This window comes from Clinocottus analis, unplaced genomic scaffold (genome assembly GCF_023055335.1).
Source record: "Clinocottus analis isolate CAN_PGR_092001 unplaced genomic scaffold, fCliAna1.0.p SCAF_21, whole genome shotgun sequence".
NCBI lineage: Eukaryota > Metazoa > Chordata > Actinopteri > Perciformes > Cottidae > Clinocottus > Clinocottus analis.
The window spans coordinates 10,170,426-10,188,012 of record NW_027175943.1 but is presented as its reverse complement, the minus strand read 5'-3'; the positions used below and the strand labels follow the sequence as shown (position 1 = coordinate 10,188,012).

The window sequence follows — 17,587 nt, the reverse complement described above, 5'->3', positions numbered from 1 at the left end:
CTAAAACCATGCGTAATGATGAATGTGCGCCCACAGCTTCAGAACACTGATGCAAGAAAAATAGCATAAAAAGAAAAATAACGATTTAAAAATAAAGATTGCCCATGTGTTCCTGTAGCTACATAAATCAAATTCATTATCATTACTATCACTCATTACGTTTTCACACACATTTGGCATCTGCATATGAGTTTACATTCGCTATAAAAACATCAACAACCCTGTGGTATTTCACAGATATCAGGGAAACTGACTGGTGCAATTGAAGTCGGCTGGAACCTCATCAAGAGAGGCACCACGTCCGCCAGGTCCACCGTGGATTTCATGCCATGGCTGGAATCCACACAGTTACAGTTAGTTACAATTATTGGTACTCAGTGTGTTTGGTTTAGTGCTTGTGTTTTTCCATTCCAATACGATTGCTTGAATTTAAATGCATTTTTTCTTATGAGCACCAGGGGTCGGTATTGGATTATATCAAATTTTAAACACGTTGGCAATGTCAAAGACCGATGTATGCTGTCACGTTTCCACTATGGTTGACTACTATTATGGTTTAATTTTTTTATTGTTATGTGTTAGGGCCAGTGCAACTGATTGGGAGGTATACAGATATAACACGTCCACTTATTGGTTACAGTTAGACACATTCTATTTACATTAACATTACAAAGTGCCATGGTAACATTATTTTAAATGGTCCAAAACACTCAGTCCATCTTTGTATAGGCAAGATATACAAAGTCCTCCGTCTGTTGATCAAAAGTGATAAAATATGTATTCCAACCAAAAACAAACTTAATTTCCTTCCTTTACTTTTCGTCACTCATTGTTTTTTAGTTGTATTCAGCGACTATGCAGTGAATTACACACACTCATCTTACAATTTATTATTAAACAATGAAAAGTATTTTTTCTGAAATCTATTCTTGATTGTAAAATTTTATTAGTATGCAGCAGTGCAATTTCGGACACAGCGATATGCATTATGTCAGTATGCCTTTCATAAGATCTTTGGGAGTTTGAATACAACCAGGGTTGTTCTTTATGGAGCTGTGAGTGTAACTATAGATACTGGTCACTGCGCACACACACAGAGACACAGAAGTAGAGTGATACAGACTAAGAACGCTCATTTCCAATCAATCAGCCCTGTTGTGCTGTTTTCCCGGGGAACCTGATTTTACAGCCAGCCTCCGTCACCACTGCGTCAGCACTGATGAGCTCAGCGTTACCGGGAAGGAGGGAGGGAGAGAGAGGGAGAGAAAAAACTGGGTGTTGCCGCCTCTGAGACACTTATGCATCACAGAGTAACAGCAGCAGCGTGAGGACAGAGCATCCCTCCATCCTTCTGTCTGGGAAGAAAAGGCTACCTTTTTAATTATTGAAGCCGACAGAAAACCTTTTTTATTATTCAATGTAATCAAAGCTGAGACTTTGTTGAGATTTACTGCACCTCTTCTTCAGGAACGCGCGTTCACCAGCGAAGCGAGCTGTGTGAAAGCAGAAGGACCCTTTTCAGCACCTTAGACAGCAATCATGGCTCCAATGGTGGAGGAAGGAGCTCAGCTCGGTGAGTGTGACAGGTCTGATTTGTGATACAGTGGTTAATGTGCAATGTTGTTTGGTGGTATACTTGAACTTGTTCATCTTCTAAAAATACACGTCACTTGTCTCAAAAGTATTTGCTATCGTTATTAGTTTTAGTATCCTAATATCTTTCAGAGGCAAATGAGTGGAAAAAAGCAATGCAATTCATTCGATTCATGAATTTTTTTATTTAAAAAAATATAGGTATAGGTATGTTAGCCCATTTTCTGAAAAAATACTCAAGCTAAAGGGAATGGCTTTGTCCAGTGTGTTGTGGTGTCCATCCAGGGGCGTGTCTAAATGGGGACAACATATGATTGCCCCCCACCCCCCACCTGAATTTAAAATAAGCTTATTGTCCCTCCTTCTTTAGAGGCAGTCCCTTTAGGTTAGTACATTTTAGATTCATTCTACAATGACAACTTTCACAGAAAAATGTACGCCTACGCTCTTGAAATAAATATATAAGCATAATAATGGAATAATATCCTAGAAAATATCATATTGGCCTCTACGATTACAAATGGCAGCCAAGACGTGAAACTATTGTAATACATTGCTGTTTTCCCGTTAATCAAAAAAGGCGAATAAGTAGGAAAATACATATTGGTTATATTGTTTTCTGAATATTTACATGACCCTTTCAGGCAACGAGGCTGCATGAGAAAGTACAAATATGTGATACAAAATAATGATGATCTAATACAAGTGAACACCTTAGATATAACCAGATCAAAATGAGTCACATGACAAGTGGCCTACACAAGTGATATTATCCCCCCTCCTGAAGCCCACCCCTCTGACTCCCTCTTTGGATGCGTGGTAACCTGAGTGCTTTTCCACTGAGCCGCCTCTTAGCTGCAGGAAATGGTGCGCATTTCCCCCATTGAAATACAACTATTAACTCTGACTGCATGAGAAGGCAGCTGTTGAGTCACAGTTAAAGACCACAAATCAAAGAACCGAAGCACTTGGAGCAGGTCTCCATTGGAACATTGTAGTGATGCTATATGAGAGAAAAGTGCCATTTAAAAATTAATTAGGTCCCTAAAATGCTGCTACTGTTGAAGGAAATGTAGGACTATAAATGAATACACAGGGCCTATCCGAGTTGGGATATCTGGGTGAACCATAATGCTTTGCGTAACATCATTTGCAAAAATCTGTTTCGTTACGATACATAAGCTTGTGTTTCTCTGTATTGAGTAGAAGCATTCAGATGTTGCTAGTCATGTTAAGGTGGGGTGTGGTGGAGAGGACCCAAACACACGCTCACGCAGTACTTCCAAAAACAAGCTCGGACTTCATTCCTCTCGAAACGCAACACAAAAACATAACCAAACTGACTAACGTCTCAATGTCCATCGGACAACAGGGGATCCTTTCCACCTGATGTCCTTCTATTCAGTTCCAGCGTCGGAAGAGTAACTCAACCGAGCTCGTGACCATGCCACTCTTCTCCAGAAGCATGAACAGCTTGAATACGTTAACGACCTGACCATGTCTCAGGAAAGAAACAGTCCTTACATCAGCTGCCTAGTGATCACCTAAACGCACCACAGCTGGGCCAAAGAAGGGGCATGGCAGTGGGCGTGAATCTGGGTGTGTCCTAACTGAGGACTGACAACACACCACATCAGTACATGGCCTACAACACCAACACAGACAGAAGGGAAACAAACAGGGGAGCACACACTAGGAGCAAACACGACACCTAACAAGTCATCCGTCAAAATATTTTAGAACTTGCTTTCATGATATGTCTGCATGTCATTGACGAGCTTGTATAATTATTGTGATAATTCCAGATAAAAAAATAAGGAAAAACATTGAACATCAGGTTTTGTTATTAGTTGGAATGCTGAAGCATTTAATACTGAAGCATTCAAACTATTATTCTTCAAATCTTTAAAAAACTTAAACTTCTTATTAGTTGGAATGCTTCGAGCATTCCAACTATTGCTCTTCAAATCTTTATTAGTTGGAATGCTAAAGCATTCCAACTAATAAAGTTGGAATGCTTTAGCTTTAACAATGCTTTATGCTTTATGCTTTAGCATTCCAACTATTGTTTTTAAACTATTGTTCTTCGGATTTTATTAGTTGGAATGCTTTAGTCGCTGCGGTCGATAGGAATTCAACAGATTCAGATGTCTTGAAATCGGACTAAATGCGAGAGCAAGTCCACCTCGCTCTGCCATCCGCCGCCATATTAAATCTCCCTCCAAAGCACGTCTCCCCTGAAGCTCGTACCTGATTTGTAAATCGCCCGTACAGACACAGGTTTTATCGTACAGACTCACCAGTCATAGTATCTGTTAATCAAGTCTTCCTTACGCTCTATATGCGATATCGAAGCAATACGGGCTTTTAAAGTATCATTTTTTTAAATAGTTTGACAGGAGTTCCCCACCATTCAGGTCTGTGTAAGGCAGTCCCTTTGAAGTCATCACTATGGCAACCTTTGATCTAGCAACCCACAGGTGTTCTCATTAGGGCAGTTTAACATACATGCACACACAACGCAAATGACTTCTCTCTCTCTCTCTCTCTCTCTCTCTCTCTCTCTCTCTCTCTCTCTCTCTCTCTCTCTCTCTCTCTCTCTCTCTCTCTCTCTCTTCAAAATAAAAGCCCCAGGATTTAACTGTATCTTAACATAAAGCTCAAATAAGGATTTTTTTAAATTAAATAATTACTGCTCTTACTAATACTTTGACTACTGCTGCTAATATTTTGACTATTACTACTACTGCTAATCATACAAATACCACTACTGAGACTACTTCAGCTAATACTAAAACTACTTTTACTCTTACTTCAACTATGATTTCTTCTACTACGGTTACTTCAACTACTTTTACGGTTTTTCTACCTCTTTCCCTTTTTAGATTGTAATTCATGTCTTGGAGTATTTAGATGATGCAGTTTTCCTTTCAACCTTTCCAATTATACATTTAAACAACAAGGATTTTAAGCAGTTCAGTTAAATGCTTTTGGGCTTCAACACTTTTCATCAGGTAGTTTTGTATATATGTTCATATATATATTCCACTATTTTCATATATATTCAGTTTTCATATATATTCAGCTGTTTTGTTATTTTCAAATATATTCAGCTTTTTTAAGCTTTACTCAACTATATTTCACTATGTTCAGCTGTATTCAGCAATTTCTTTCAAATATTTCAGCTTTATGCTTCAGCTTTTTTGCATTCCAATGCATTTTCAGCAGGAAATGCAATTTCTAGTTAGTTGGAATGCTTTAGCATAGTTGGAATGCTTTAGCGGAATATCTTTTCATACTTTTAACTATTAAACTTTTTGAATTAAGCTTTTTTTGAAAATTAAAATGAATGGGATCCAATGGGGAAAATATTGAAATCTTCTTCAACTTAAACAGCTTACAACTTCTACATACATTCATCAAAAAACACTATTTAACTTTTAAAATGTTGACAAAACCTTCAGCAATCTCAGATTTTTAAAATATTTTAAACTGTTTAAACTTTATGCTTTTTAGTTTTATGTTTTTTTGCCACCTTTTCTCTCTTTAACATTGGTGCGTATTGCGCAGCTCAGAGTGCGCGATGTCATACTTAGAGGGCAGAGCGACGTCAGATCTTGAAGATTTTTTTAAAAAATTGGCCGTAAACTCCGTACCGTGTACTCTTTGGGCTTAATTTATAGCTCAACTGTCTTCTGCCATAAACTGCGGTCGATAGGAATCCAACAGATTCAGACGTCTTGAAATCGGACTGAATGTGAGAGCAAGTCCACCTCGCTCTGCCATCCGTCGCCATGGTAAATATCCCTCCAAAGCCACGTCTCCCCTGAAGCTCGTACCTGATTTGTAAATCCCCTGTACAGACACATCGTTTATCGTACAGACTCACCAGTCACAGTATTTGTTAATCAAGTCTTCCTTATGCTCTAAATGCAATATCTAAGCAATAGGGGCTTTTTAAATATCTTTTTGAGGGAATTTTTGGATAGGTGTTCCCCAGCATCTAAATCTGTGTAACTGAAGACCTGTGAAGTCATCACTATGGCAACCTTTGATCTAGCAACTCACTACCGATATGTGGACAACCCACAGCATGTCCACATATCGTTAGGGCAGTTTAACAGACACACAGACACTTATACACGCACACACAACGCAAATGACTTCTGTCTCTCTCTAAGTCTGTCTGTCTGTCTTCCCTTTCAAAATAAATTATGAATTAACTGTATCTTCACATAAAGCTCAAATAAGGATTTTTTATTAAATATTTAATGCTCTTACTAATACTCTGACTACTGCTGCTAATATTTTGACAATTAAAACTACTGCTAATCATACAACTACCACTACTAATACTACTGCTAGTACTATGAATACTACTACTACACACTCTCTCTCTCTCTCTCTCTCTCTCTCTCTCTCTCTTTCTCTCTCTCTCTCTCTCTCCCCCTCTCTCCTTCCCTTTCAAAATAAAAGCCCCATGAATTAACTGTATCTTAACAGAGCTCATAAGGATTTTTTTCAAATTAGATAATTAATGCCCTTACTTATACTTTACTACTGCTGCTAATATTTTGACTATTAGTACGACTGCTAATCATACAAATACCACTTCTGCTACTCCAGCTAATACTACAACTACTGACTACTGCAGCTATTAATATGACTACTGCTATTACTATGAATACTACTACGACTACTTCTACTCTTACTCCTGTTATTTCAACCACTACTTCTACTCATACTACCGTTACTTCAGTTACATCTCTCTCATTGTAATTAATCTCTTGGATTTTTAAGATGATGCAGTTTTCCATTTAACTTTTCCAATTCTACTTTTAAACAACAAGGCTTTTCAGCAGTTCAGTCAAATGCTTTTGGGCTTCAACAACATTTATCAGGTAGTTTTCTATGTGTTCAGCTATATTCAGCTTTCTTTCAGCTATATTCAATTATTTTCAGCTGTATTCAGCTATTTTTATATATATTCAGCTATTCTGTTATTTTCAAATATATTCAGCTTTTTCATATATATATTCAGCTGTTCTGTTATTTTTAAATATATTCAAATATATTCATCAGAAGAACGTGGGCGAAAAAACTCAAGGTGAAACGACTGATTCCAGATTAGCTGCCTGAACTCAGCATAAACGGAGCCGGTCAAAACCTAGAAGCTAGAATCGCAGGACTTACTGATGACCACTTTCCCACAGAGGTTTATGTGCGTCTGGTGAGTGAGATGCTGATTATGTTACTGTTTTTTTTCATTTGCAGTCGTATTTAATCATGAACAAGCCACAGTGCTGTTGTTGCTGCTGCACCTGCGGTGCTGGTGCTTCTACCCGCGGCCTCTCCTTGGTTGTTGCTGCCGGCGAAGCTGTGCTGCAATGTCATGTCTGCACTGTGCAGGGTCAGTGTGTTGGTTTTGTTGATAGATTTGGACAACATGTATTTTTGTTGACACTATGGGTGGTACTCTCTACTTGCTGTGCTGGCTCTTGCCGGGTGCATTTCCTCCACTGTAGTGTGCCGTGACCGGTTCAAGGTCAGCTTGGAAAGGCTCGAGCCGAAGGTGGCACGCCGGCTCCGGTTGCGTGCTTTTGAGTGCCCATGCCCGGACCTCGCTGCTGCCGTTGATGATGTTTTTGCTGTACTTCTTTCCCTGCTGGGGAGGGATTCGGCGCGCGCTGTCCTTAGTGCCGTGTTGCGTTGCCACGTAAAGGGCGTCAGGGGTCTGCTACGATGTCGGCAACCCACCCGACCCGTCTTGAAACACGGACCAAGATGATATGTATGTATATATATGTATGTATGTCCGTATGTATATATATATATATATATATATATATATATATATATATATATATATATATATATATATATATTACCTCTTTTTGCATTGAATCATATGGGGATGTTTGCTGAAATTGATTGGCTGGCCCTACCCAAAAAAAAGCCGAAGGTGGCACGCCCCCTCCGGCCGCGTGCCTTAAAGCGCCCGTGTCCAGGCCTCGCCGCTTTCCGGGGCCGTGGATTACATGCTTGCTTTGACTTCTTTCCCCACAGTCCTTAGTGATGCGTCATGTCGCCAAGGTGGGGATCAGCCCACATAAAGGGCGTCAGGGGTCTCGGCGATGTCAGCAACGCACCCGACCCGTCTTGAAACACGGACAACTAGGAGTCTAACGCATGTCTAAGTCAGAGGGTCTCTGAAACCTCGTGGCGCAATAAAATTGAGGGCCGGCGCACTCCAGGGACAGTTTTTTCCCCCAGTCCACCTGTGATGTGGGTTATACAGCACTCATTGAAAGCCTAGGTCTAAAACCCACGGTCTGCCACTGGTATGAACACAGTGCTGACGGTACTCCTTCAAAGTTGATCAGATTGCTTTGTCTTCATCTCCATCTAAGGTCAAAACTGCAGCTTGCGTCACTCTCAAAAGGTTTCAATTGCCTCAGTGAAACAATTAAATCTGTTGAGGTGAACAATAGTTTTAAGTGCTGAAAGGTTTACTGACACTGGTTTCACAGCGTTTGTCGAGGTGTGTGGTCAGACATGTTTAATGAAAGTTATTTTTTCCTCTGCTCTCTCTGTCCTCCATAGTAGCAGTGCCAGTAGGTGTCGCTGTGGTCAGCATCTTCGGGCTTGTCTTCACTGTGTCAGCCTTTGCATGGATCTGTTGCCAGCGTAAAAACGCCAAATCCCAGAAGACACCTCCGTACAAGTTTGTGCACATGCTCAAAGGGGTTGACGTCTACCCAGAGAGCCTCAGCAGCAAGAAGAAGTTCGCTGCACATGCTACCATGGCAACTAACGACACCGGTAAAACTGATGTTAATGGAAACTGCCACACGGTGGTGCCAATGAGTTCGACTAGCAACAGTAAACTGGCCTCAAGTCCAAACGGTTCTCAACAGGCTCTGCATCTGGATCTGGAGAACCGGGATCTGAATGGCAACTTTACCACCAAACCTTTTCATCACCACAACCAGAAGGTGCGCAGCTCTCCGGACCTGGAGCTGCCCTCTCCCAATGCAGGGTTTACCCAGCCTGGGGTGATGGACCGCTGTGATCTCCCTTCACCATCCAGCACCCTCTCCAGCCAGGTGCCCAGTCCAGCTGTGGACAAGCCCCAGGTAGAGGAGAGGGAGGGCGGACTAGGGACCCTCCACTTCTCCCTGGAATACCAGCAAGAGAAGAAGGCTTTCATCGTCCATATTAAGGTACGATATGTGTTTAGGCTGGTAGGTTTGAAGTCTTTGTGTGTTTTGAGAGAAATGATTTAAACCATTCTTGTCTGACTAATTGATTTGACTTTGATCCAGGAAGCCCATGGCCTGACTCCAACTGATGAGCAGTCACTGACCTCCGACCCTTACGTCAAGCTGACCCTGCTGCCAGAGAAAAAGCACCGGGTTAAGACTAGAGTACTTAGGAAGACTCTTGACCCCGCCTTTGACGAGACCTTCAGCTTCTATGGGATCCCGCTTGCCCGAGTGTCGGAGTTGGCCCTTCACTTCATGGTGCTGAGCTTTGATAGGTTCTCCCGTGATGAGGTCATCGGAGAGACCCTTGTCCCCTTGTCTGGTATCGACTTATCAGAGGGGCGTGTTCTGATGAGCCGAGAGATCATCAAGAAAAATGTCAAGGTAAGATCTCTGACAATCCTTGTAGGAACCGTATTATTTAAGATTCATACCTGTTTGAAAATTTAAATAGTTTCATTAAGCAATCTTTGGGTTTCGATTTATGACACAAAATTATTTTACAGCATACAATATATTTATATTATATAACACACCGCAAAATTACTTCAAATTGCAAAACTGATTCAAAATGACAATAATTTCTCTCATCATGAAAAAAGTGAAATTAATCAAGTGATATTATTCAGTAGATATATTGATAGATTATTATTCTGAAAACCCTTTATTAATTAAGATGTTCTGATATTTTAATCATAGTCACAGCAATTAATTAATAATTTTTTTTGGCACAATAGGCACCTTGAATGAACGCTTTAAATTAAAATCTAACTAAAACACTTTGCAAAAAGCAATTCCCTTTCATTGTTTTCATTACTGGTTATATTTATAAAAGTGTTATTGTTACATAAAGCCAATGGGGATGGGATATGTAGTGCACATGTGGTATTTGGTGTTTGTTTTTGTGTGCTATTCCTTTTTGCAGATTTTTACCTTATTTCTGATTAACTGATTATTACATTGTAGCTGTCAGTGAGGATCACAAACATACTTAACATAATGAGCCCCAAGCACCCTAAGCTCAGCAGCCCCAAGCTTATCAGACTGATAAAAAAAAAAGTCAAGTGACGTTTCCGACAGGATCTCTGGAACCACAACTTTAATTAACTTCATTTAAATTGCTGAAATACAGTAAAACCTTGTTGGAAGAGTTCTATCTGAACATAAAAAATAAACTTACTGTTAAGATTATGTAATTACATAAACCGTGTTACCTCAAAAACCTTGACGTCACTTTTTTGCGCGTCCGTAACTTCTCACTATTTTGTTAATGAATACAATTTACAAAGTCAATAAAAAAACACCTCTCTGTAACTCTCCGAGCTTGTATGAATCTATTCACTTTTTTTTTTTTTTTTACAGCCTATGGTAGCATAGTCGGTCAACTTGTGTATTGAAAGATCAGCAGATAGCAGATTCAGCCTCAACAGCCACAACAAGACATTTCAAAAATAGGCCTAATAAGGTCAAAAATGATCAGGCATCCAGCAACAAAATTAACAACAACACATTAAACAACAACACACAGTCCGGGGTTTGTCCGGAACAGAATAGAACAAAGCAGCGCAGCATTCAGCAACAACGAAAAGGGCCTACCAACAGTGAGCCTACAACAGAAATTTAAAAAACACTGCTTTGCATTACATGTTTGTTTGTTTTTCCAAGAAAGAACACATAGGCCTACAACTAATCATTTAGCCTAGTCCATAGGGCCAGCAGGCTGGATCTTATGGCTGGTGTATCTGGCATTGTGTGGAAGGGACTGGGAAATCGTGTTCAGCACAGGCTCAAACGGTCATGCGAAACAGACAGCTGCCGCAGATCCTAAATTTCAAAGTATAAAAATGCATTTATACTTAATTTTCTCTTTGTCAGCAAGACTGATATAAATATAAATAGTACCTATATAGCCTTTTAAATAGACATATAGTATATCATGAATATTTTCAGTCTCAAAACGAAAAAAAGTAACGAAACGAAAAACATATTTAATTAGAAAAACATGTGTTAACTAAACATTTTCTGTGGAATTGATATCTACTTTTTACTTAGACTAGATGAGGCTTCAGGCTATGATCCCAATGTGTTGTTTTGTTCATAAGTACCATTTATAGTCATCTGCAGACATCTATTTGCAAATAATTAAAATGTTCATGCAGAAATAAAAACCTTATATTTAATATTTTCAAACTTAGATAACTCAGTGTCAGCATCACTTAAAGTGATTGATGGTCAATTGGTAAGCCATGAGGCAGCATAGTCATACCCACACTTTCAATTGATTAGGGACAGGCTGAGTGAGTCATGACACAGACAGGAAAAGACCCAATTAGTGGTGCTGAACAAAAATGTCCCCTAAAAAAACGCATTTGACTATACTTGGATTGTCGCAGCAGGGTTGGCTCCATTGCATTGAGTGTACTAGTGAATTTAAATGATGGATCGTAAGATAGCTCTGCCCTTATCAAAGGTCCGTGGTCTAGTATACAGCAGCACTCTACAGATTGGTACGAGATGGTTTGGCATTTGTCTATTTGCAGGTGGAATGGGAGATGATATCAATGTAATTATAGATGTGTTGCCTGATATTGCACTGTACTTTCATGGAAGCACTGTGGCTACCGGGTGGGAGAGGATATGTGTGCGCCTTCCCAGGAGAAATGTGAGCTGTAGTATCTTTAAAGACCTCTGATGTGATATTGTACTCTTGAGAAGTGCTGGGAAATGCAACTCTAAATCTGAGAAATCTCAAATGTTCATTCCCCTTCAGCAGAGCTTCCTCTGTTTTTATTTTTATCAAGAGGATACTATGTTCAGCTCGCTCTATCCACGTTGAGACTAACAATATTGTTTTTTTTTCAATCCATTTCTCAATCTCATAAAGCTCTGCTGCAGGGTGCAGTCTCCTGTGTCTGAATGGTTTTTAGTGTACTCATTAGAAAACGAGTTTTAGAATGACGACATTGCAGTGAGATTCTTCTTTTGATCTCTGTTGTGTAATATCATATTGGCAGGTGAAAAGAGAAAACGGCTCCGCAACTTTAACTGTTGTTCAGCTGCACTTATTCCGATTGTTTCCTTTATTTAAAGAGAACATATGATTTGTTCCACATTTAAAAGATATTTAAATATAATCACAAATAACCTTTTTTTTTATGGTTTGACAATCGGACTTTACAGAGTGCAGCTCATCAATATTACATCTAGTATTTAATATCTCCATGTGCATGATAAATTCACTCAGTATGAGCAATATAAAGTGTTATATCTGATTAAAAGCAGCCCTTTGGCATATTCTGGCATACTGTGGCACACACTAAATCTATGCATTGCATATATTTAGTCTCACTACTTTGTGTGTGGTGTGTGTGCGAGTGTGTGTGTGCACGCAGCAGAGAATCGATACAGCAAGTCTCCAGCAGCGTAGCCATCGCCCTGTTTTCAGATGACAAAAACATGAGTGTAGACTAGTATTGTTTTTTTTTAGTGTGTGTGTGTAGTCGCTTGCTCTCTCATATATAATAAATCTACCCAAGAGGAAAAATATAGAAACACATCTGCAGCACACTCACCTGTATTTTCAGAGACCTTTACCAGGTCAGGGGTAAAGGTTGTCTTTGTCTGTGTGCTACTTCTCATTGCCATGGCAACCAATTTGCCGAGGCGTCACCTCTCAATAAGTGTGATCGCAGCATCCAAGGCGTCAACTCTCTTAGGAAATGAACACAGACTTGTATGTGCATCACAAATGTAGCGCATAAAAGGGAGCTTCTCCCTCACTCGTTTGTCCTAGTTAACATATGAGAGCCAGCACATACACGGGTGATGATTATTTAGTTGGCAGCCACCTTTTAAAAACCAAGGTACCCATATATGGGTATTTTTACTTATTTTTGCAAATAAAACATATAAATCACAATAAAATATATTGATGTTATACACCAAATTAAACACCAGAGCCTTTGCTACAAGAATCAGGCAGCCATTTAAAAAAACTCAAACAGAAAGAAAGATAATCATAAAAGTATAAAACAAAAAAAACAACAACCCAAATCAGCCCCAAATCAGCACGTTTCCAGAACCAGCAACCCTTAGCCTGGTGCTATCAGAAACATCCAGAAGCAAGACAATTCCACACAGATTCCAGACATGCCTTCAAAATCCTTCTCTCAAAGAACCAGGGAGATATAAGAAAAAGAACACAGAAAAATGAATCGCTTTATTTGCAGTATTTGCTGTAAAATCAGCAAATACTGCTCACCTTTTTTTTTTTTTTTTTTTACAGTTTAATAATTGTTAATTTGTGTGCTTGTTTTATTTTAAAGGGAAATATTGGTTGTTTTATAAATTCATTTTTTTTTTAAAAATTAAAAAAATCTGAATTTTTTAAATTTTTTCTTCTCCTCAAATGTGACTAAATGTTACAAATGTGAGCCCTCGTCTGACTTTTTTCTGTACTAAATCCTCTCTAACTTTGTTCTGCTTCACTTTATCAAAGTAAAACAATGCAAAAATTATGTTAAAACTTTGATGTAGGATTTGGGAGACTTTAAAAGCTTACGAACGCATTATTTCAAGGTAAAAATCATAATAAAAGTGCTTTTTTTCTAGGCGGACCTGAAACTTTACATTCCTTTCTGTGTGTCATCTTCATTTACGCTTAACAAGTAACACTTAGACTGATATTTACACATCTGAGCAAAACTTAACATTATACTTGTTTATTAACTCCAAGATTATTCAAATAGCTCTAGTGGTCGCAGAGACACAGCCATTTTAGTTTGTATGTCATTTTCAAGCAGAAACCTAAAAAGAGGCACAGGGCTTAAAAGACACCATTGGGAGACACCATTGGCAGTACAAGCAGCTACAGGTTTCATCACAATGTTGTTGATAGTCATAAATTATCTGCTAAATTGTTTTTTAATATGTACTTAAGCCAATAGTTACACCTCATCAGGTGTTACTGGATACACCTTATAGAAATTGTTTGATCGTAAAATGAAAATGTAAATGCACAATGAGAAAATGGTTTTGGCCTCACTCAACAACATGCTAACAACAATATGGCTAACCCGAACATCTCCCCCGTCTCTACACAGAAGTCCTCGGGCCGAGGCGAGCTGCTGCTCTCCCTGTGTTACCAGTCTACCACCAACACTCTGACCGTGGTCGTTCTCAAAGCTCGCCACCTTCCCAAGACTGAAAACAATGGACCTACAGGTACACAGAACACTTTTTCATAGAACCTTTCCATATGCAATCTGTGCATGTGTGTGCAAACCTTCGTCGCATAATCATAAAGGGATGAGACAGGAGTCATCTTCCTCTTCCTGCCAAGCAGCACCAGACCACTTTGGATGCTGCAATAGTTGCTGTAATGACACCGCCACCGCACTGAAGCAATCTGATCAGGATGTGATAGAGAGCACTTTAGTGACAAGCACACACACACACACACACACACACACACACACACACACACACACACACACACACACACACACACACACACGCACACACAAACTCAAAGTGTTTCCACAGCCAGCCTCTTTCGTCCCCCTCAACAACATCCATCATTTCCGCTTATTTGTTTACTGTATTGATCTGGCTTAGGAACAATATGCCTCTCTGCAACCGCTGCAGGGATATTTACCATAGGGCTATCAACGAATATTCGAAATTCGAATATATATTCGAATAGTTTTTAAAAACCGAATTTCGAATATGAAAATTAATATTGGAATGTAAAAAAAAAAAGAAAAAAAAAAGTATTTTGGAGGATAATTCTCGTGAATCTGGCAACCCCCGCCACAGCCGCGACGAGGTGACAAGGTGCTCAGCGTTGCCAGATTGAAAATGGAGAAGGATCGTACCAAAGGCTCAAAATGGTTGTATTTGGAGGATTATTATCATGCAACTGGCAACCCTGAGATAAGTTGACCAATGATAGTTCTCTTTACAGTTAGAGCTCGCAACAAGTTGGAACGTAAGATACCGTTTCAAAACTTGTAAGAGCGTAATAAAGACCCAGAGAAACACAAATATCCAACGAGGCAAAATCCTGGACGTTTCTGGAATCCCTGCCGGATGCATTTTTAGGTCTCGAAAAGAGGACACATCCGTGAAAAAGACGACGTCTGGTCAATATGTAAGCTAGAGTTAGCTTACTGTTCAACGACAAGCAACTTGAGGCTACATCTCCAGAATGTGCACCCAAGAGAACAAGGCATAAAATGTGAAACTTCAGCAGAACAGACACGTCAGGATACGTATTTTTCGCCGTCCGCCACAAGTTCATTGTCTGCTTTCACAAAATTATTGTTGTCGTTCATTTAAACCGCTATGCGCAGAGAGCGTGACGGTGCGGGAGAGCGAGCGAGCGAGAGGCCAATGTCTGCTATCTTTGCAGACATTAGTTAATTTACTTATTTTTGTGTAGGTAATATGTTGTTAAATATGTTTAAACTTAATTAAATTACCTATACAAGTAGTTATGTCTCGTTGTATTAATTTGCCCTGTTATTGACGTGCCTATTGTGCAATGCGCATGTGCAACCAGAAATTCGAATATATTCGAATATACGTGTTTTTTTAAAGCAAATATTCAAATTTCATTTTTGAGCAATTTTGACAGCCCTAATTCACCATGCTGTTTTTTTTTATTCTGTCCTTATTTTTTTCATCTGCTATTGTTATTCTTCGACTCTAGATCCCTACGTCAAGGTGAACATGTACCAAGGAAAAAAGCGGGTGTGTAAGAAGAAGACCCACGTGAAGAAATGCTCCCCCAACCCTGTCTTCAACGAGCTCTTTGTCTTTGATCTGCCCTCCGATGAGAGCCTGAGAGACACCAGCGTGGAGCTGCTGCTGATGGACTCAGACACAGGCAACTCGCGCTCCCCCAACACCGTTCTTGGCCGCCTGGTGCTGGGAACGTCGGTAGCGGGCACGACTGGCGAGCACTGGAGGGAGATCTGTGACCACCCGCGTCGGCAGATCGCCAAGTGGCACAGCTTGTCGGAGGATTAGAACGCCACGGTGTTAGTGGATGCTGCCATCCATGTCTGATCTGGTCCCACCACGAGAGGGATGGAATGAGGATGAGCGAGGTTTTAACGTCCTGCTTGCCAGTACTCATTGGACTTTCAGTGAAGAGGAGGGGGAAATTGAGAGGAAGAGCGGGGCTTTGGTGTTGTGGAGAAGGTCATTTAAAGTGATGTCATCATTCAATCAATCATTCAATCACTTATCTCTGAAGTTATTGTGGTTCAGAGGGCAAGGGCGTGGCATGACAAAGTGAACCCTGTAGCTTTGAATGATCCCAAAGACTGTCACCAAAAATCACCTGGTAACATGCAACATCATCCCCATAGCAACAATTGTCACTGTAACAGTGTTCAGTGCAGAATGTCTCAAATGTCGCTATTACTCTTCTTCTTTTCTTCCTCTTCTCTTTTTTTTCCGGCTCTTCCTATGATAAATAGTAACCCAGACCATGTATCGAAACCAGAATGAACCACATCTGACAATGCTGTAAAAGACATGTGGATCATTAAAGTTTATTTTATAATGTTAAAAGATATATTGTTTTTTTATTTATGTTCTTGTTTTGTACTCTTATGGTTGAGTTGTTGAACATGTTTTGTAAGTATAAGTGGTATTTCATATATGATTACTTATTAAGTACAAGAAAGCCTAAATTAGGTGGTTTGAGAATAGACTGGAACAGACTGAGTGCACTGGGGACAGTTAACTGTGGATGCATTTATGTGTGCGTGTTCGATGTGCGAGTACTGGTACTAAAGAGACTGTGTGTGTGCGTGTGAGCCACATGTTTACTGTAGGTGTTTTGTCCCCCCTTACTGTGAGCACAAAGACAGATGAAATGTAAATGTATGTACCTTACTATAAAATATAGCAAGTTCTGAGAAAAAAACAACCCAGAGTTTGACGTTTTTATTTCACGGGTCTGTGAGTTCAAGTTTGTGGGTATTCAGAAGAACACCAAAAGCATTTTAGGTCAATGGAATAAGTTACGGTTAAGCCTATTTTAATATTCTCACATCCAGCAGCCTTTCACAGAAAATCAATCAGAAGATTATTTTAGTATAAGCCACCTTTTTCTTTACTATTACGTAGTCTATTCATTGATGTCTGTGTGTACCCACTTTCAGCACCCTGCAGATGAGATCATTGGGCCCCTTTCCAAGTCTGATGATGTAATATCTGCTGAGTGTCTAAGTGCTCCTGGATGAAAAAACGAGTCTCCGCGTGTATGTATTTCAACAACGGTAGAAAACAGTGTTTTCGCTCCGTCCTTTACTGAATTCTTGTGTCACAGTAAAAAAGGTCCGACAGGGTACAACAACATGTGAGCTCAGACGTCACGACTTATCTATGATCATTCTAAGCAATGCAAGTGCAAAACATTCTAACTGAAATGCAAAATAAAATACAATTATGCAATCACCATAATATGAATCTAAATAATATAATATACACATCTGAGTCTAAATTACTGTTAGAAATATAATATGGAAATTGGCACTAACATTCCGGCCCCTAATTGTTCATCAAGGGATGACAATTACCTAACCAAACTAAATCAATTTCTATATTCTAAACCATATCTCCACACTTTCACTAAGGCCTAAGCTAACATAAACAACCTAGACTAGTCTAGATGAGGCCTACAAGATAAGTCCATGCTTTGCTTCAAAGGGGCC

The 17,587-nt window shown here is 39.6% G+C and overlaps 1 protein-coding gene across 2 annotated transcripts; it reads left to right on the top strand.

Moving 5' to 3' along the window:
* The first annotated feature begins 1,275 nt into the window (after positions 1–1,275).
* Positions 1,276–16,806, top strand: syt4 (synaptotagmin IV). Of its 2 annotated transcripts, none has more exons than XM_068587960.1 (5): positions 1,276–1,573; positions 8,200–8,816; positions 8,919–9,242; positions 13,961–14,081; positions 15,571–16,806. In XM_068587960.1, exons 1-5 carry the CDS (start codon positions 1,540–1,542, stop codon positions 15,888–15,890), a joined length of 1,416 nt encoding a protein of 471 aa, XP_068444061.1. In that variant the 5' UTR covers positions 1,276–1,539; the 3' UTR covers positions 15,891–16,806. The 2 variants fall into 2 exon arrangements, with proteins under 2 accessions (XP_068444061.1, XP_068444060.1); XM_068587959.1 differs by having other exon boundaries at positions 8,197–8,816.
* Positions 16,807–17,587: the final 781 nt, after the last annotated feature.

What these genes read in the sequence shown, in the direction of transcription:
- syt4 (XM_068587959.1), top strand. Translation starts at nt 1,540, where the DNA reads ATGGCTCCAATGGTGGAGGAAGGAGCTCAGCTCG. An exon ending in CTTTCATCGTCCATATTAAG is followed by an intron (nt 8,817 to 8,918) that starts GTACGATATGTG and finishes ACTTTGATCCAG; the next exon opens with GAAGCCCATGGCCTGACTCC. An exon ending in TCATCAAGAAAAATGTCAAG is followed by an intron (nt 9,243 to 13,960) that starts GTAAGATCTCTG and finishes GTCTCTACACAG; the next exon opens with AAGTCCTCGGGCCGAGGCGA.